The sequence below is a fragment of the Actinia tenebrosa genome, unplaced genomic scaffold (assembly GCF_029948245.1).
Source record: "Actinia tenebrosa isolate PJP-AT-01 unplaced genomic scaffold, QUT_ActTen_1.0 PGA_scaffold9__36_contigs__length_13948895, whole genome shotgun sequence".
NCBI classification, from domain to species: domain Eukaryota; kingdom Metazoa; phylum Cnidaria; class Anthozoa; order Actiniaria; family Actiniidae; genus Actinia; species Actinia tenebrosa.
In genome coordinates this window covers 7,718,568-7,739,212 of record NW_028292586.1, presented here as the reverse complement: position 1 = coordinate 7,739,212, position 20,645 = coordinate 7,718,568, and the positions used below count along the sequence as shown (strand labels likewise).

At 36.0% G+C, this 20,645-nt stretch overlaps 5 protein-coding genes across 7 annotated transcripts in view; 3 read left to right on the top strand and 2 right to left on the bottom strand.

The window, feature by feature from the left end:
* Nucleotides 1-899: 899 nt before the first annotated feature.
* On the top strand, nt 900-8,603 carry LOC116294549 (influenza virus NS1A-binding protein). The gene is made up of 5 exons (XM_031702173.2): nt 900-1,009; nt 1,092-1,174; nt 1,352-1,993; nt 6,235-6,673; nt 7,494-8,603. The coding sequence occupies exons 3-5, from the start codon at nt 1,364-1,366 to the stop codon at nt 8,336-8,338; spliced, it is 1,914 nt and encodes a 637-aa protein (XP_031558033.2). The 5' UTR covers nt 900-1,009; nt 1,092-1,174; nt 1,352-1,363; the 3' UTR covers nt 8,339-8,603.
* Nucleotides 8,604-8,864: 261 nt separating this feature from the next.
* On the top strand, nt 8,865-11,252 carry LOC148904679 (uncharacterized). Its single transcript, XM_089025249.1, has 3 exons — nt 8,865-9,204; nt 9,338-9,592; nt 9,912-11,252. The coding sequence occupies exons 1-3, from the start codon at nt 9,074-9,076 to the stop codon at nt 10,069-10,071; spliced, it is 546 nt and encodes a 181-aa protein (XP_088881375.1). The 5' UTR covers nt 8,865-9,073; the 3' UTR covers nt 10,072-11,252.
* Nucleotides 10,069-12,709, bottom strand: LOC148904678 (uncharacterized). Of its 3 annotated transcripts, XM_089025251.1 has the most exons (6): nt 12,335-12,709; nt 12,059-12,217; nt 11,769-11,952; nt 11,276-11,482; nt 10,799-10,994; nt 10,069-10,674 (listed from the first exon to the last, which is right to left on the bottom strand). In XM_089025251.1, exons 1-3 carry the CDS (start codon nt 12,707-12,709, stop codon nt 11,875-11,877), a joined length of 612 nt encoding a protein of 203 aa, XP_088881377.1. In that variant the 3' UTR covers nt 10,069-10,674; nt 10,799-10,994; nt 11,276-11,482; nt 11,769-11,874. The 3 variants fall into 3 exon arrangements, with proteins under 3 accessions (XP_088881377.1, XP_088881376.1, XP_088881378.1); XM_089025250.1 differs by having other exon boundaries at nt 10,799-11,482; XM_089025252.1 differs by lacking the exons at nt 12,059-12,217; nt 12,335-12,709 and having other exon boundaries at nt 11,296-11,482; nt 11,769-11,910.
* A 3,950-nt stretch (nt 12,710-16,659) lies between these two features.
* LOC148904677 (uncharacterized) lies at nt 16,660-20,032 on the bottom strand. The gene has a single exon (XM_089025248.1). The coding sequence runs from the start codon at nt 19,972-19,974 to the stop codon at nt 17,233-17,235; it is 2,742 nt and encodes a 913-aa protein (XP_088881374.1). The 5' UTR covers nt 19,975-20,032; the 3' UTR covers nt 16,660-17,232.
* Nucleotides 20,033-20,634: 602 nt separating this feature from the next.
* LOC148904676 (uncharacterized) overlaps nt 20,635-20,645 on the top strand; it is a 3,535-nt gene continuing 3,524 nt past the window's right edge. Inside the window, exon 1 of the mRNA XM_089024466.1 lies at nt 20,635-20,645. This exon is cut by the window's right edge and continues 497 nt beyond it. The gene's annotated coding sequence lies outside the window, so the exon portion shown is untranslated.

Below are 20,645 nucleotides of genomic sequence, written 5' to 3'. Positions count from 1 at the left end.
TTGAATCAAAACTTATTAATTATATCTAACAATAAAGCCCTAAATCCGCATTGACAGCTTGCCAACACAATGCTACAATGACATCAAGAAGTTTTTTTAAAATGAAAGGTCAACAACACACGCATAATTAATGCCGAGGAATGATAGAACTAGTGATCGCGCGCTGCGCTGTACAATGGTAGTAATCATCAGCAAAGTCAGTGTGTCAAACTGAACCGTTCGCTTTTGAAATTACCATTTTCTTTTGATGTTTGCCTTATTTCGGTTTGTTTATTTTGCTATGTTTAATCACGTTGATTTTTACGTAATAGTAGCTGTCAAGTATATCTTGATAATTCTTCAAAGAACTAATGGTCAAAAATCACTTCTCCAGGGTTGAACGGACACCAAAGGTGTCTCAAGAAATTTCCATGACAACGAAGATGCCAACACATTTTTTTCAGCGTTGACTATCCACATTTTTCGGACTCTTCTGCACGTGATTCCACTATTCAAATTTGACTCTTTTATAATTACCTGACCTACGTCCCTAGCCCCTTAAAATGGTACGTGATCTGTGAAATAACGGGTGAAAATCTAATCAAGTAAAACCAAGTGAATAGTAGCTCATCACTTTACTTACAAAAATTTTAATTTCATAGTTAGTTTCATACTATGTAATGCGCAGTTTCTAATTCCCCAGAACACCCTTGAATCAAAGATTGGCCAACCTGCTAGTAATGATTGAAAAAAGGACATTTGTAATGAATAAATCAGACTCCTGTCGAGAGCCCCAAGGAAAAGTCTGGTACGTCATAACCTGATTATCTGGGAGACCAGGTTCCGATCATCAAATAAAGTACCTTTTCCCCTGAGTGGACAATGGCATGACAGTATAAGCCAATCAAAAGCGTCCATAGAGCATGAGAGAACACACGCACGGTTCTAAGAAATTATTATCACGTGTAGCTGTCATGGAGGAAGATATGAGGGTCTTTCGAACCATTTTCTTCAAACGAATGCCTATTTAGTAAGTATTTTTCGAGATTTTCTACTAAAAATATTCCGTATGTACTTCAGCTAACCTTACGTCTTTGTTTTGATTATTTTAGGCGTTAAATTTTTGAAGCGAAGGTTTGTCGTCCCCGCAAACTTTGGCGCTGTTTCTGTTATGCTTTTTAGCCATTCGTAGAAGGTAAATACTTTGAAAAACAAGCTTTCTTTCAATATATGTCTGTTTGAATCGAGATATCGGAGTTTTTGCCGGGATATCTCCGTAGAATGCAGTCCAGCAAGAGTCAGGGATACAGAATATATAAGCAAACCGGGTGTTGAGGGAAACGTTATGAGACGTTTTAAATCTAAATCCTAGGTTTTCAGAGCCATGGAAATAGCTGTAGTCGAGAAGTCTTGGCCCAAGCTGTCTTACTTCCAACATGAACATCCTTCTATGGTCCTTAGAGAGCTAAACCAACAGCGAAGGTCGGGAAATTTTTGTGATGTCCTCCTTAAAGTTGAAGAAGTCGAAATAGCGGTTCACCGCGCGGTCATAAGCTCCACGTTCCCTAAACTAAAAGACAGTCTACAAAATCACAAAGACTGCAGTATCTTCGAAATAGATGGGCTTAAATCTGAAGCAGTAGAGGCTCTGGTCGACTTTTCTTACACCTCTCAGCTCGATGTCCCGCCAGATTCTATTTTCTCCGTCATGGTGGCTGCACACAAATTTGGCATGGCGGAACTTGAAAGCGTTTTGGAAGCTTTTATCATAGAATCCATCCTGCCACAAAACTGGCTTTGTGTTTGGAAGTTTACAGACCTCTTTCCACAGTTACGTTCAGCCGTAGAAAAATTCCTCGCTGAGAACACGGCGGCTCTCTTTCACAAACAAGATTTTCTTCGTCTACCCCATCTACAAATCGAACTGACCGGCCGCCAAGGGGACACGAAAAACAACATGGATCCCAAAGATATATGCGAAAAAGCTGTCCTTTGGATTCATTCACAGCTTCAGGTTTGTTAACCATTGATTTTTTAATATTTTACGTTACATTATGAATTCTTGATGAATAGTCTTATTTCTTCATTTTATATTTTCCATAATTAATTGAAGTATGTGTTTTTGATGATGTCCATATATTATAAATGCTTTACGATTCGGAAAGTGAAAAACTCTCGCGGAAACACTACTCCTAAGGCTCAATAAATTTACCGGTAAACATAATTTATTGTCATGAAATTTCCTATCTTAAAAGAGGAAAATTAGAAGTCTATTCGGTGGAGGCGTAATACCAAACGAAGAAAAAGTCTGCTTTTAATATAAAAGAATCCATTGCCTTCTTGCATTCCCTGTTATGTTAACGTTGACACTGTTCTACCTTACAATTCCTTGAAAGTCTTTCTCTTTTCCGAATTGCTTTAGTTTAAAATCACTTGGGATTGCAAAATTTAATGCTAACTTTGTATATTTCAACATACTGTCATGTCCATTTCAACACGTTAATTAATCTGTTTGGCTTTTTCCCGCGAAAAAAAATCGCGGTAAAAATGGATTGATTTTGGGCTGCTCGACAAAAACAAAAAAAAAAAAAAAAGAATTTATACTTAGTTAGACATATTATCATTGTTCGCTTATTTTAGAGTGTGTCGAACTGATAGCCTCATCTCTAGCTCTAAAATCTGGGTGTAATTTGAGATTGAAGAAGGCCAAGTTCATTTGATGTTTGGATTAGTATACGTATTTTATCTCAAAGTAGTTTTTTTTACTGGGGTACCTGTGATAGCTCAGACATAAAATACCTTTGTTTTTTGTAATTTTTTGTGGGCTTTTTTGTATTATTCAAGCAAGGTAGTGTGAATCTCTTTTGGATTATGCATAATGCAGAATCAAATGCACCACACTGCTCTCTAATATGTATATTTCTGAACTTTTCTTTAGCTGTGCAGCTGTTCCTATTTCATTTACATTGATTCAAGCTTTCAATCATGTGCTGTATAATATTTTCACCTTTAGTTGCGAATCATCTCATGGAACAACACCAAGTATTGTGGTTTTAAGTGCATTGGTGCAAAAATTAGTAGGGGCAAGGAAATGCATCTTTTTACAAAATTTTACATTTGTTTGTGCTGTAAAACGTATGGTACTGTGTAGCAAAAAATGAACTTTTAAACCCACTAGCAAAAAATTGTGGCGAATAATGAAAAAAAGTTACTGGATGCAGGTGGTTTCAAACTTTTCTGTACTTCCATTTTTGGACTCTGGTCATACTTGCAAAACTAATAGCTAAATACAAATTTCACTTGCAAAATCAAGCTTTAAGAATAATTTTGCATAAGAACCGGAAAACATGCTCTCAAGTATTGCGAGACAACTTAGGCATCTTAACCCTGCACAATCGCAGGCGATTTCTGCGTTTTATTCTGATAATTAAAATGATTAATAACATCAGTTGTCCAAAGCAATTACAAGGAAAATTAACAAAAAGATCTGCAATGCATACAAGAACTTTAAGAGACTCTTGTATTCTAAACATTCCAAGAGCGAAGTCTGCATCTGGGGAAAAGACCTTCCGATTCTCCTCTGTTAGGGATTGGAACAGCCTACCACGTGAGAACATAGAAATTACCTTTCACACTATATTTAGAGTTAAATGAGTAGGATGGACATCAAGGCATGAAATATCGAAAATACCCCCAAAGGCTCGAGCAAGATTTCGTAATTCATAATGCAGCTTCAGATTATAGTAGGTGTAATTCAACACTTTGAAAATGGAAGCTATTGTACATCATATAAAGTCTTTGACATCTGCTGATCATTCTACATTTTGCATGGCTTGGAGTCTTATTTGCTGCAAGGCATAATGCACCTTCCTGACAAACTGAGATGCTGAAAAAAACATTTTGAAACTTTCAAAATTGTTTTCTAGACTAATTATTTAAATTTTTATTCCCTATTACTCTTAAATAAAGATTAAGTATAAATCAAAAGAAATAAGGAAAGAGTGGTGATGTGTGTTGGTGGTAACTTCTACTTTATACTAATTTATCTACTATTATTATATAGTTAGGATGGTATGCGTGCGCTGATAGGTCAAAATCTTCGCTTTATTAGTGAACAGAGCACAATGCTGACGCCATTCACCAGATCCTGCAACTGTCTTTCTTTTTGCGTAAATAAATTCAATACCGAAATAATATTAGTAACTATATGATAAAACAAATAAAACAGCTTTTTTCTGCACTCCGTTCAATGATAAAGCACTTAGGAAGTGCCGTAAGCACTCAAGAAGTAAGAGAAGCACTCGCCTACTGCCAGTGCTTCTCCTCACACTTCTTTTGTGCTTACATCACTTCCTTTGGCTTTATTACTGAATGGAGCAAGGAAATAAGCTGTTTCGTTTGTTAAGAAGAATGCAGTAATAGTTTTAAAAATTGCTGCTCAGAACATACTAGAGATCCTGTGCGCTTCTAGAAGTGTATTTTTCTTGAAAAAGGCCCGAGTAATATAATAATGATAATTATTATAATCTCAGTACATTGCAGACTTCAGCAGTTTCACAATGGTGTATCTGTGTATATTTCACTCCTTTATTGGTGACTTGCGATCATTCCAAAGAGAAGAGATGAAATGTCAAAAGATTATAAGCAGCATTATATTGTTGTTTGATACAAATGAAACAATAGCAATAACAGATAAAAATACAAAGAAAATATCTATCAAGCCTATGTTTATTATTGAAGCATATATATTTCTCAAAAAAATCTAACAGGAAGTTTAAAATCTCTTGTACAACATCAAGGATGAGTATTGTGAATACAAGTTTATCTTACAAGTCTTTCTTTCATCTTTAGGATCTATATTTGAATAGATTCTAATTATAAACTACCTTTAGCTCACAGCTTGAACCATGATTATAAACCTGCATAATTTGACAACTATTATTCAAATATTTATGTGATTTATGACCTATTTCTGTATCAGTTGAATCTCCATTTGAAAAAAAAATTGTTTCCAGCTGTGACAACCCTGAAAGCCTGGGATCTGATATTGGTCTGAGATGTTCGAAAAATTTCCTTTAAATCTCTAAAACAGTTTTTTTGAGCCCTGAATCTCTTGATGTTTATTCTACCACAGCATTAAGTAATTATTAGCATTGACATATTTTAGAATGTAATCATGACACATTTTTAATGATGCATTAAGTACCTACATTAAGGTTTCATTGTTTTTCCTTCGATAAAAACCATTATGGACAAAGTGTTGATTCCAATTTCAAAAACAGTGCTGTTCCAATACCAATACACTATATTCCTCTGGTGTTTTTTGTTTCCATTGTCTTATATCTGTAATATCCTAAGCAATTTTAGGGTCATAAAAATTCCGCTTGGCTCCTGCTGTTTAGTGTCAAAATACATGTCATAGGGAAAAAATGATAATCTGTGAAGAATTTAAGCCTTGCAAAATTTTAAAATGAAATTCATAACCAAAGTTTTCACCTAAAAATTTCACCTAAAAACTAGAAAATTGTTATCTAGATTCCTATGTTATTTATTCTTATTAATTACAGTTTTTAATAGTGTACTCAGAAAATAAATTGTGTTAGTAGATTGTAGACAGATTATTGGTTGACATTTCTTCCTTTTTTTTAAAATTAGTGACTTTTCTCTAATGATCATAGGTCTTTATGTTAGCGTCCTATTAATTCCCTTATATATTATTTTGCACATTTTGAGAATACACTGTACATACATAGAAACAAATTCATTTCTCATGAAATATTAGCAAAATATATTCAAGTTATTTGTCATTGTCCAATCCTTGGAGGATTAACATCAAAAATGCTATATATTAGGCAGATTAAGATTCCTGTTTTTTTTCTTCCCGCAAACGGCAAACGTGACCACGTTTTCATCGTTTCCCTACATTTCACTTAACCTTTTGCAAACCCTTCCGACAAAGACACATATTCTTATTTTTATCTACTACTTGAAGCTCATTGCGATTCCTTTTCACTAATTTTAAAGAATTTTTTAATGGTCAACTGACGTTTAACGTTTGCCATAAACAAGAATCTTAACCTCTCTATTTACTTGTTATGTCACTTTTTAAATTTGTAAAGAAACGATGATTTGTATGAATTGTTTTGACTTTGATCTATCAGATATGTATCAGCATCATAATCAACGCTTTTTTGCTTGACTTTGAAAACAGACTTAAAATTCTAAGTATAATCATTTGCATATTCTGTTTTGTAGGAAGACATCAACCTTAGCGTAATGCTAGAGCAGACCCATATCATGTACATAACGCCTGAAGGAGACCTAAAAGAATGTACTGCCGAGGACCTTGGCGATATGGAAAAGTTTGTTGCTACAGATGCCCAGATGGAGTACATTCGGCAGTCCTCTACTGAACAATTGTCAAAGATGGACACACATGTGAGTGATGACGAGGGAATTATCATCCTTGATAACAACAATGTTTGCAAAAGAAAGATCTCACCATTTTCAGGAGAGTTCAAGGTGTTGTCTGCTATTCACAGTTCTGAAAGTGATTTCTTTGGTTTTGCCCTGGTTAATGGTAAGGTGACTGCCTTGTCAATCCATCAACAGCTGCCAATATCTAGTCACCATTCTACTTCATCAGAGTCATCTGGATATGAAGACTGGACACTGATTGCTTCCATGAGCAGAGGTGAGAGAGCTTCACTGTTTTGTTACTGTTGTTAATCACTAATTTATTCGCATCAGTGAGTGTGAAAGGAGATATTGACTTAAGCCCTATCGTGAACATCTCCTAGAATCGAATTAGAATTTAGAAGTTGATTTTTGAGGAGGGAGGAAAACCGGAGAACTTGAAAACGCTTTAAGCACAGGAGAGAACCAACAAACAACTCAACTCACATACAACACCGTGCTCGTTGGGAATCGAACCCGGGTCGCATTGGTGAGAGACAGTGGTGGTCTGGAGTTTCCATCACTTTTGCATAGGCTGCGTAGGTTGCATAGCATAGACCAAAGAAAATGAAAATACATTTTGGCATAGCTTGGAAATAGACATCATGGTAGTATCCAACCTTGACCATAATACATCATGTTCACTATATACATAACAGAATGAATATGATGCATTTTAGTCGAGCTTGGAAGAAACATCTCTTATTTGTAACCAACCCCCACGATGCATTACGTTCACTATCTATTATACAACTTTAGACAAAAGAGATGTGTACTAAAAATTTTATATTAATTTCTCAAATTTAAGGAAATAACATAATGAGAAATGAAGAAAATGAATGAGAAGGGAAGCAAAAGGATAGTAAGCATGATTTCATGTTTAAAAATATCCCTTGTATGCGATGTCAAAGCAGCTCTATTTGGAAGAAAAAAGTAAAGAATTTCAATCTCCTGAGGATTGGAAACCTATTATTTCTCTAAATTGAGCTGCATTGCAGCATACTGCGGGGATATATTGATTAGGCAAAATGTTAATCTTGTGACATTATCATTTACAGGTCGGTGTAGTGTTGGTGCTGCTGAGCTGTCTGGAAAGTTGTTTGCCGTAGGGGGGTATGACAGAGGTGACTGTTTACACACTGTTGAAGTATACGACCCACTGACAAATGAATGGATGCCTGCTGCACATCTTCATTCCAACCGTGGACGCTTCAAGCTATGTGCCCTTAGTGACATTATTTATGCCATTGGAGGTTCAGATGGGCACAATGAGTTAAATACTGTGGAGTGCTATGACATAACCTCAGACACCTGGTCTATTAAAGCACCAATGGGATACTGCCGCAGCAGCCTGGGTACTGCAATCTTGGATGATAAGCTGTATGCTATTGGAGGATACTCTGGTTCCCATAACCTGAAAACAGCTGAAAGGTATGATCCATCTACTGACAAGTGGCAGCAGATTGCATCTTTAAGCTGTGGCCGAGAAAACCTCTGTGCTGCATCCCTAGATGGAAAGGTGTATGCTATAGGAGGCTATAATGGCTGGAGCTACTTTAACACCGTCGAATGTTACGACCCTGTAAAAGATACTTGGACGTTTACAGCCCCAATGAAGGTTGCTCGCAGGGGTGCTGCTGCTGCTGCTATGGATGGGTGCCTGTATGTGGTGGGGGGCTATGATGGTACCACATTTCTGAATAGTGTGGAGTGCTATAATCCACAAACCAATACATGGACTACAGTGGCAAGTATGAACACAGCTCGGCATAATGTTGGTGTGGCTGTCGTCGGAGGTCAGATTTATGCAGTTGGAGGGTTTAATGGATCTGCTTTCCTCAAGACCATGGAGACTTATGATCCTAAGAGCAACAAGTGGAAGTCTTTTGTTCTGATGCAGTAACAGAAAATAATGACTGTTGCAAACCAGACTTACTTTCTTCAGATTGTATATGTAGTTTATTAGAAAGAGGTGAACTTAACATATGAGGTACAACTAATACCTATTGGTGGACCATTTCAAGTGTCAACATAAATTATGTATTATAATAATTAGCAATTAGTCCTCAAGCCCGAATGGGGTATTGAATCATAGGCCACGAGGGCGAGAGGACTAATTCTTTTAGTCAAATCCAACTAGTCGGTCAAATATATGTCTATGCAAACAAGTTTTGAATAGAAATTAATTTAAAGTGCCTATCAACCCTGGCCAAATTCCATTTTTTATTAAAATTTACCTATCAAGTAAGAAGTTTTCGTTGGAAAAATCCACTTTTGAATTTTTTCTCGATTAAAATTCCCATCTAAAATCACGGTCTTCAAACTCAAAAACGAGCAAAAAGAGGACTGGGCACTAATAAGTCTTGTGACGTCGATCCGGTATCACACATTCGCGCGTCTGTACTCTTCACTAAAACTTCTCTACGCAATCTCTATATTTTTCGATAAAAAAAAATTTTTTTATCAAGCTTAGCTGCAAAATGTCAAACTCCGAAACCGATTCTTCATGTAGTTATGATTCTGATGATTCCGAGTTTAATTTTTTGCCTGGATACGTGTTGGAAGTGGAAGGTGAACAAGACGCTTCGACATCAACAAACTGAAGGATCTCACCGAAGTTGATTATAGCGACACTTTCATGCCATATGCAGATGAGCCAATTGCTAACCAGGAATGGCTTGATGAATACGACAAACAGCAAGATCTTCAAAAAGAATTCGAACGAAAACTGCAGAGCCGATACGATGAAGAAGAAGATGTGAGTTCGTGGTAAGTGCGTTTGATCATCATATAAGCTTATAAATATAAGCTAAAAGTCCTGTTCTAATATTGTATGATAAAGTTCCACAATTTCAATACTTTTATTAAGGTCCTATAGCTTAATTCTATCTATTTTTATTAGGTGTCAGTGCGGATATTGTCAAACCGTGTATCTTCAAAACCCAAATGAATTTCAATGCTGTAAGGAAATTGAAGAATGCGTCGAATCACTATCGAGCGAAATGGTTCTAGAAGAAAGCTTGGAAACTCCAAAGTGCATTACACTTCATCCTGGTTTCGAACAAGTTTGCCAATCCAAATGGAGTTTACGTTTAGCGGCCGACAAATACAAAAGAAAAGATAAAACTAGATATCGTCAGACTGGATCAGAGGAGGGGTGAGTATATATTATGCTTTTCTTGTAATGAATATCAGTCTTCATAAAGGAAATAGACATTTCTTTTGCGAACAAAATATATTCCAGAGAAAGCAAACATTTTCATCTATAAACTTTTTATCTTTTGGCTGTTAGACTCTCTTCTCGATATATAATAATTTGTAATTTGTAAACAATATTGAATAATAAACTTGAACTGGAACTTGTAATCATGAGGGCCTGATAGGTAATAAAATTTATAGGGTTTTGGTCTCATTGATCCTATGCATATTTCGCCATCTCAGCCAATCTCACTTTAAAAATATTATTATCATTTTAGGTTCCTGCGTAGTATTGCATATCGAGAATTCACTCGTCTTGTTCATGGCTACTTGGGGGGAAGAAGAATACCTTTGCCAGCATGTGCATATCACAGGATCAGGGAAACATTTAATGACACTGCATACAAGGGATTTGAAGTTGAGGAGACTGATGACTGATGAATAACAACATTTAATAATATCTGATCAGCAAGCACCTTTTAGCTTGGAATAGTCTGTTTTGTTCATAATAGAAAGGAATAACTAGAAGCCATTTCTTAGAGAGTCATTTTATAATGTTTCAGACAGTCACCTGTCAATTTACACTGCTTAATTAATTCAGTGTCATTCAAGCATTTTAGTTTGTCATGCCAGTGCAACAGAATTCATTCTGATGATGGTTATCGATGATAACCGAAATATTAAAAAAGCTATCACAACAAAATGGCTTCTTGTTATTTCTTTCCTTTACTTCAAACATATGTCTGCATAGATATATTTAAACTAGCCTTTGTTTTAGGCCCTATTCCCTAGGGCCTGATACTCAGGCTATATCCTAACACCAAGTGCAGGCTTTCAGTAAGAACTTCAGATTCTGAGTGTATTATTAGGCAGCTACAGTAGTTTTTAAAAAAGTCTCCCAGAATCCTTGTTTGTTTTAATTTTCTGCTGTTTTCCTCTGGTTTCTTGGGCAATCAGTCACCATTTTATGTCCCTTCATCGGTTTCTTGCATGCTGAACATAGTGGGGTTCTAGTTGGCCTTGATGCTTCTTTCTCTTCAACTAAAAGCAATAAAAAGTGTTAAGGGGCAAAATGTTAGTTTTCTGCAGGTTGAATAGCTCTAGCATTGCTTGTTTTTGAATTAGTAATTTAATGTTTTATGCTTTCAATGCCAAATAAATATACCTGATGCTGTTGGAGGGACAACAACCTTCATTTTTTTCCCTTTGTTCCCTGATTTTTATGGCCTCTTCCTTATTCTGTTTCTCAAGCATGCTGTTCATTGGCTTGGGAGTCATGGTCTTAAGTTCGGCAACAGCAGGTGATAATTGGCCATTATGGTGTGCCACAAGGAAGGACTGGTAGATATCTTCCACATAACCTAATAATTATATCAAAATGAAGGGAAAATATCCAATTAGCTGCTTTAGTGTTTCCTACCTAGAAGTACCTTACACAGCAGTCTTTGTATTAGAGATATTAGTCTAAGACAAGTAAACTATGGTGGTTGAGTTCACTTTCTCAAATTAGTGAATACATAGTAAGATTTGGGTTGTGTTCTAAGGTTGTCATCTCTGACATATACTCTGTAGAAAAAAATAGAAAGAAAATGATAATTGAATAAATATGAATTAATATTTTCAGTTTCAACTATTAGTTTACCATCTCAAATGTAAGGTTACCTGCTCCCTTCTTCCTGGTCATGTTCATCTTCAGTTTCTGTATCTGTTTCAGACTCCATATCCATATCCATATCATCAATTTCTGATAACTCTGGCTCTTCTTCCATGGTGTCATCAGAATCATCATCGTAATCATCATCACCAGCATCATTGACATCATTTTCTAGAGGAATGGGAGGTGCTGTTTCTGAAGTATAAATAGGTTTATATATAATTATAATTATATGATTACAATAATTTATTCTTATAATATTATTATGATATCCCTATCACAGCTTACCAGTATGCTCCCTACCACTGATCACCACAATATCATTACAATTATACCATCACTACCACAGCTTATGCTCACTACCCCTACCCCATGATTCAAAATTGCAAATTTTTGTGAAGATGGTGTTGCTGTACATAACAGATGACAGTTTAAGAAGGAATTTAATATACAATGCAGAGAAAAAAATATATAGTAGTACCTGTTTCATGACTGCTATTCATAGCTCTTTTGGTTGATTTATTCTCCGTTCTACACTTGTTGAGTTTAGACCTCACCGTTATGAGCTGGTTTCTGAGCTGCCGGTTTCAACTTTGAAGCTTGGCGCAACTTTGGCATTCATCATCATTTGCCTCTTCCACAGTTTGAGTAAAACTATCTCGCGTCTGGTGATAAAAGTGGTTTCATAAAAGTTGATAAAAGTTAAAATCCGAAACAAGAAGGTAGATGTAATATAAATACTACATTTTTGGGGCATAGCATAATACACACATTTAATAAATGATGCTCATCTGTTCCACTTTCGTCTTCAGCTTCGGCTAAGATGTTTGTGTCCGCATCATCCAGGCGTTCCACCTCGTTATTACATGTATCTCCATCCTGACGTTCCTCTTCGAGTGATGCCATTCGCGTTTTTGCGTTTTTCAGGGACTAGAGAAAGCAAATATAATTATCAAATCGCGGAGCTATTTTAACAGAAAAAATCAGGATTGTGATCTATAAAAAAGATGAAAACCAATAGGGAGTCAAAAGCAAATCGACTCTTACCATTCTTCGATTTCGGCTCGCCTGAGCCTCCGTAACCTCACTTGTCAAAGTCAAGGACTTCGCATGAACGCTAGGAAAGACCGAAACACCAATATCATCCCTTATCAGTCGAGGAATGATTGGGCGATTTGTCAGGGCATCTGGTATAGTGAAAAGTCTTTGAAAATCCTCTGGTTTGAAGTGGAGAGAGCACAAAGCCGAATTTCTGGTGGGTTCCCATTGAGCTCTCTTCTGCTTCACGAAATCGACCCATTTTCGTCTTCTTTTCTTGGCCTCTGGCCTTTCATCGTTTGAGAAAGGGATGCCATGGAGTACGATCCCTTTCTCCACATTAGCAAAGTTGGAACAGCCGCCAGCAACACATCTATTTGGCATTTTTTAAAGCTTTGTATAACTCGCACTATAAACAAGAACATGTATGCACAACAACGCGCCAGCAGCAGTGTGATACCGCGTCGACGTCACGAATTCATTTAGTACCCAGTCCTTTACAAGCGCGGTATGAAAATCGAAGTGGGCGTGAATTAGCGATTTTTCAGAAGTTAATCTGCTCGTTTTTCAAAGCAAAAAAAAGTCATTCATTTTTTTCTTCTTCGGAATATGTTTTAAAAACATGTATATTTTCTAATAATTCATGCTTTGGCCAGGGTTGATAGGCACTTTAATGTTTTGCTTTTTCAAAACCAGCATTTTTCGCTACCAGTAGGCAGTCTTATATCTTATAGCCTAGTAGTAGCTCATCCAATCAGGATACAGCATTGATGATAGATCACTAGTTGGATTTGACTAAAACAGGATATTCATTCTTGAAGACTTGGACAGTTATCAAGATCAATAGGCCATTTCACGGATCCCGTTACTCAACCTCAGCCTCGTCAGCATGTAATTATTCTTTAGAATTTGACTACAGTCCGCAGCAATGAAAGGAATTTACACATCAACGAACAATTGAAACACTTAAAAATTTCACAGGTTGTAGGCAATTTCTAAAGAATATATTACACGCTGACGAGGCTGAGGTTGAGTAACGGGATCCGTTAAATGGTCTATTACATTTTGTAGTAATTAATTAGTAGAGGTGAGGAGCAGAACCTATTATGAGTAGTAGTGTTTTTCAAAACTGACTGACTCTGACAGTTACATTTTATTTAAATTGTTTATTTAGTAGCTTATTTGTGAACCCACTTAAATTGCATCCCAAGGAATCAATAGAATGGCTGGCCCAGAGATTTCTTTCATTATTTGTTATGGAATCAAGCACAGAGTTGATTTTGTTGTATAATTAAGCCTTTTCTAGGAATGAAGGATGATGAAATCAAAGAAAATGGTCAAATATTCATCCAGCAGGTTAGAGTGAGGCATTGCCTGCTTAGTAAATAAGTCAGATACAGTACTATCTATGCTTTCATGTGAAGCTGATTATATGCAGCATGTTTGACTAGTGATTGTATTGTGCTGTTAGTTAGCCATTTCATGATATCTGGTCTGCCATTTACATGTCTCAAGGCTGAGAAACCAAATCTTTATGAAAATATTTTCCTGGGGTAGCCATGGTGATAAGTTCAGAGTATAAAAATGGTAATGCAGGGCTTTATTGCAATTGCAGCTCATGCATAACCAATAGCAACAATTTTAAACATGTTACCTATGTTTTGCTCATTGGTTAATGATAGCATCTTATACCTGAAAAGTTGCAATTAAGCTGCCAGTCTTATGTTATGCTAGTGCTGGAAGTGAAAACCAAACTTATCAACATAGCTGATAATTAATATCCAACCAAGAGCCGAAAGACGGCAAGTTTCTCATAATGTTAAAGGCATGCAAATATCTAGATGTAGGGATCACTACTGGCATTATTGTATGGTCACATAATTATAGAAATAGATAGTGGAGAAAGTCAGACCTGCATACAGATCAAAACACTGAAAATAGTGTAAATGTTCCTAAAATTTCTCACCTTTTGTACAGCTCTATAAGATACTTATTTCAAAAACATTTATTCGAAAGCTACTTAGCTACATAGACTGGCTTAAGGATAGACAGTATGTAAGGGGTAGATATTAAGTTAAAAACCTATTCTGGCCATCAAACAGGTCCTTAGAGACTTGAAGTATTTTCTTATCAGTGGGTAATTCACCTCGTATGAACATCCTAAACCTGCATAATGTAGAGTTCCAGTTTCATTTAAGTATCCTATGGTCTTTTAAAATATTATTTTGTCTAAATTATTTGAGTGATTGAGTGGTGTGTGAAGTGTGAAATCATAAAGTTACTTATTCTTTACTTTTATTTAAGTTTTTGTTGTTTTAGATTTAGATTTTATTTAGAATCAGTCTGATTTGCTGGAATGGTTCTAATAAATACATAAAACAAATTCGTACATGACATTTATATACACTAAATGTGATGTTGATATAGTACAGCTAGTGTCAAGATGAAAGTTTTGTCAATGTTTTGGCATCCAAACCTCCAAACCTCAATTCTCCAAGGGCAATAGCAGTAATTAAAACTAACAGTCACAATGAAGAAATCTGATTGCCTGTTTTTTGTAAAAGTGTTGGTCAAAACAGAATTCAGCCAATCAGGTGTGACTATTTTTTAATGTCTCTGGACCAGATGTCTTGGCTACAGGACTTCATCAATAGAAGTGACCTTGAACTAGTTGCTGATGATAATATGGCATATAGGGTAAGCAGAGGGTAAGAAAGAAATATGCCACTCGGCCTCCATTTTCATGTGTATTAGAAGTATTGCCAATACTGGACCCGGTTGTACGTAATATAGGGCAGATAGTGGTATCCAACAGATAAATCCTTATTAAGTGGATAAGTCGATGCTGTTTATTAATCCACTGGATGAGATTTATCCGTCAGTGCTATTCATACTTCATACCACTGTGCCCTGGTCCATGATTTGTTTCCTATGTTAAAAATTATCTTTAAAATAATTCATAGCTGAAACATTTGACAAAACTCTTACTTGATCACAGCATGTCAGACAGAAACATAATATATTTTTCTTATTTATTTATTTGGTTAAAACAGACTATTCTGCAAGTATCTAGCATAATTATTGTGTAGACAATAAGTCCTTTATTACATGTCGAATAAAAATCCTGTTTTTACAATCTTAAAATCTATTTTAAGAAACAGTGAAATCTGCAAACTTAAAAGGCATGTTGGTACATGCACAGAATATGGACCTTCATCATATGGCAGCCATGTTGAATTGGAATAATATTTTTTATAGATTATCCCACATGGCTTTGTATTCAAGCACTTCAGGATGAGGTTATGCAGGCCTAAACAATATTTTTATTCTCATTGGAATAAACATGGCATCATGTGATTAAGGACCATTATTAACTATATTATAACTAGGATTTCTTTTCTAGAAGTTCATGAATAGTATTATAAGCTATTAACTATTTAATTTAATTAATATTAGAAATACTATTTTATTCCATTCAAAAATAATTTAACAGATCAATGTTAACTTGCATGTATTTTCTTAAAAAAATGTGGCCAGTTAATGTCCAAGGCAGCAATTTCATGGGAATGGGTGTGAGATGCTTTACAACGACAGATCAAGTTTTTTTGGGATAGATGGCTGCAACCAATATGCCAATAACTTTAATTTAATCTTTGTTTTTTTACACAAGCTTTTGCTATAAAAAAATGCATGGATTTTTCTCCCTAAAAAAATAGATTTTTGTTTTAGTAAGGACGTTGTAATAATATATTTTTAGCCATCATCTTGATCAACACTTACGGAACACAACCCTTACATTAAAGATGGTCACTCTGATACAATTCGTGTTACCTCCATAATTTATTTCTTAATACCTTCTTCCGGTCCTTTTTATAATTTCTTGAATGTTTGGAGCTCGAATTATGGTGTTTAATGGAACACCATTATTGGGGCTTGCTCCTAATCCTAATAATTAGTGGTATCAAGACAGAGTGCATACCATATATTTGTGGAACAATGCCAAAGAATTGTTTAAATACGAATTTTGTACAAAATAGTGGATAGTATAAAGACAATAGAGTGCAAACAATCCGTGAAACACTAATTAGTAAATAGTACAAAATAGTGCTAATTGAACAATAGATAACAATGGAATTTGCATGAAATTGTGCTATTTAGTATTACTAAAGTTTCAGGGTTATATTGTTTGCACAATATAACCGTGAAACTTTAGTAATACTAAATAGCACAATTTCATGCAAATTCCATAGTAATTGATGATGTGCACTCAAACAGGAACAATAAGTCTTGCACTATGAATTAACTAGTCTTTAGAACCAAGTCAGATAAAATATAAAGCAACCCGTACGAAACTTTGAGGCTGAACAGAGCGAGAATCAAGCGTGATTCTAGCCATACTTAGCTTTAATAGCCATGATTAGAGCGAGACACAGCCAAACAGAGTAAATGTTTGGTCCACCTTGAAGAGCCATACATTTGTCTGGCTTGTTTATGGGTCCGAATCAGGCTTTAATTTTGTGTGAAGCGCCAGAGGTCACAACGGAATAACTTTCCAAGGATCGCCTAAAACCTGAAGACTTTATCTGGCCATTTTATGGCCCACAATCAGGCCCGACATAATTTGCTTTATCTTAACCTAAAATTCAGATTCAGAGGCGCGGCTCGATTTGAATATAATACGTCCGATCGCTTGGTAAGTTAGAGTACCACTATTAATTATAAATCAGTCCGAGTGGAGGACGAAAATTTATATCGTGGGGTTTCTGAAAAACGAATAACTGAAGTCACGTCCTGCAATTAATTATCTGTTTTATTTATGGTTTCTAATTACAACAATATAACTTTCCTCATATTTTTCGTTAGTATTTTGATATAATCAGATCTCCACCTATTACCCAACGTATGTCTTATTCAGTTACAATGCTACTGTTTGGGAATTCACATATATATGCTTTAACTGGATTACAGTCAACTACAGAAATATAGATACAGCAAGCCTTAATGTTCGTGATGTCAAACATCATGACCTCATCAAAGTCACAGGGGTTGACAGATGTAATATGTACATTTGGATTGTAGTTCATACACGCGATAGGATGTGCGACAGCAAGAGTGTGATCATCATGCTGTATGAAATATGCCACTTGTGCAAATTTGGTCGAACCTCCTAAAAAACATTTTACAGTTGCAGCATTTCGCCTCTGTAAACTTTTATATGCTAAGCCATAAATTTCACCAACACCGCAAATTTCTAATCTATTGAAGGCCTTGACCTTTTTAATTAACGGAAAAGACCCAAGCCATTCTTCTAAGGCAGTAAATTCCCTGGCGTTCAATTCTTTTAAATAAGAAGATCCTATCGCATAAATCCCATTCTTAATTTCAACTCTTTGTTTACGTTTAGGGGGATAAATCAACTCATAACAAACTGTCTCTATTTCACTCCCTACCGGTATGCATGACTCTTTTAACTCCGGAAGTTTTTGCGTCAGACAAACAGCAGATATGATCTGGCTGTCAATAAACTGTGTTCCATGAATCAGTTTTAGTATGAATCCATTTTTATCCTCAAAAGGGAAACAACTGTGTGTGTAAAGGGGTCCCAGGTCTTTAACATTTGCAGTCAAATGTAAAAGTTGGTGTACGTTCATAGAACAGTAACGCTCCCCATACAATTTAGAAAATGTTTTACAAAAATTTTGTAATGCATTATTAGCTTCTTTTAAATTCTCTTCTGAAATGGAATCTTTCAAAAGTAGATAGATAGCGTGAACAAATAACGTGTAATGTGTAAAATAAGAGTCAGGCAAAATGCCATACAATGTGGGAAGACCATAAAATAACAAAAAGGAAAGAAGTTCACTCGCCTTCCAATATTTGAGATGTTGCGATATTGATCGTGGCAGTCTCTTAATGTTCGTAGTTGGTGTAATGTGCTCCAGTCGTTTATCTACTTTACCAACTAGTTTGGAAATGCTGAATTTTTGACCCGATAAACTTGAGCTAAACCACATGGTCAGTAAGTGCTTCTGTACCCCAAGTAAAACCCCATGCATATAATCAATAGCTGTACCCCTTACAACATCAAAATTGTCAAGAATACTTAACCATGATGGTCCTTTTACCCCGTTAACCATGTACCTTTTAACCCCTTGTTTCAGTTGTTCAAGCGCTCTTTCAGCATCCTTTTTAATATTTTCTAATGTTCGTATTGGTCCCGAGGGGTCATTTTCCTGATACGGATATATCCAAGTGTGTCCTCTAGCACTTGTTGCGAATGTCTTTCCAGGCTGCAAACATTTCCAACAACCACATTCTCCATTGTACTGCATGCTGTTACAGAGAAGGCAACGTGCAGGAAGATCACTGGTGGTAACAAGGAGAATGGCTTTACAATTAAACGTTCCCCTCTCTGGAGAAGCAAATTCAACACCTCTTTCCAAAGTTTTGAGTGCAAGAAGGTGTGGTTTGAGAAAAGTGAACATCGCCGGCTTTTTCTCCCCAAACCACAACCCAGCAAAAATCATGTTCTCTTTGGCCATTCGCTTTTGGTATGGAAGCTCATTAATGACTAGGTAGAGAGGCCAAATTGAAACTTTGGAAGACTTGAAAACTGGAACTCCATCTGTATTAAGAAGAAACGATATGTTGTCAGGAGACGACAAGATGCCTTTCTCAAATGCTTCTTTATATAGCTTTCCATTGTAAATGTCCTCAATGTTGTCACGGTTAAGTTTTTTACGATGAAACCTGTATTGAATGTCACTGTAGAAAGAAGGTCTTTTAAAAAAGGTTTGCAGTTGTTCCACCAGCGGAAGTTCAACAAAATATGATTTGGTTCCTCTCACTGTTAGATCCTTTAAACACGCAGTATTAGAGCACGTTTTACTTTTCGCTTCTACTGTGGCAAGGCAAAACGAACAATAATAATGTAGAATGAGAGGGTGCTTTAAGTTTGAAAAATATTTCTTGAATCTGTTCAAAGTTGTTGGTAATACATGTCCACATGGCAGCAATAGATTGAGTATGAGTAGAAGTCGACTAATTGCATCTGCTGGCAAGTTAAATTTCACTGCATAAAGTGAGAGCAGAACCATGACAGCACCGATTTTTATTGAAGCTCCCGGGTAAAGTGGTTGTTGGTCATTTTTTTCTTTTTCTTCTTTACCCTTGTTCTCCATTTCATTTTCATAAAAATAGCTTTCGTTTTCATCGTCTCCGAATGTCTCAGAATTCACTAGGGAGTCCTCAGATAATGTCAACATCTCGGCTATCTCTTCAAACTGATCTTCATCTTGTTCTTGATCGTTGTAATTGGCATGAATATTTTCTTCTAAAGTGTTGCAGTTCTGCTGTGCTTCTACTTGTTGTTCATGCAAGGCTAAGTCATACACTTCGTCCCAAAATTGATCAATTTCATTTTGTGTTGGTTCGCTCGTCGCGTGAGAGTCAGAACACTCTTCGGTGGTGTTCGCTTCATCTTGTATTTCAGGCGTTGTGATTTCCGGAATCTGATTAATATTCAGTAAAGGGACTGTTACCTCAACATATTCTGAGTATTCGTCAAGTGAATCAGTTTTGGCAGTTTCTTTATCAGACAGTTTTCGTTTTTTGGTCCCTTTCCTACTGCAACTTAAATTCTCAGCCATACTGAACTAGTATAGTTGTATTGAGTTGATCAAATTAAATATAGGATATCACACTTCTAAATGAACTCACTATTTTGGTTACACTCCACACGCGTACCAAGTTGTTGTAGCATTCGGGTTCCCGACTAACACACCAAACTAGCGTGGTAACTCTCCTTTTATAGTCCAAGGATCTTGAAGGACAGCTGCCAGTCTAGCTCAGTTTTATCTTAACAACCAGTATGTCGTGCACCCCCCTTACTTAGCCTAGTTGGTAACTATGCAGTGAGAAATCTTAGTTTTCTTACCACTTGGTAATGAAGTACCTAAAGACGTACATACTCCTAAAAAGACTAACTCTTTGTTTACCATCTTATGAAAAGAAATCAAACTTTAACTCAATTTGGTACGGGAATAACTTAGTTAGAATTTCCGAAATGGTAAACAGAAAATATCGTAAACAAGTCATAAACTAAGCTAAAATATTAAAATGATATTTAAGGACAACCCAGATTTAAGCGTCTGTGGCACCCGCGTATCCAACAAAACTAAACTAATTTCTAAAGAGATCGTAGGTTAATGAAGATTTAGCGCTAATGAGCACATGGCTAAACAATACGCGAACTAACCCGAATATTCCCGTGAGATCGTTATAATCGGAACTGATTTGTTAGCGCATTGTTTCAGCCGTG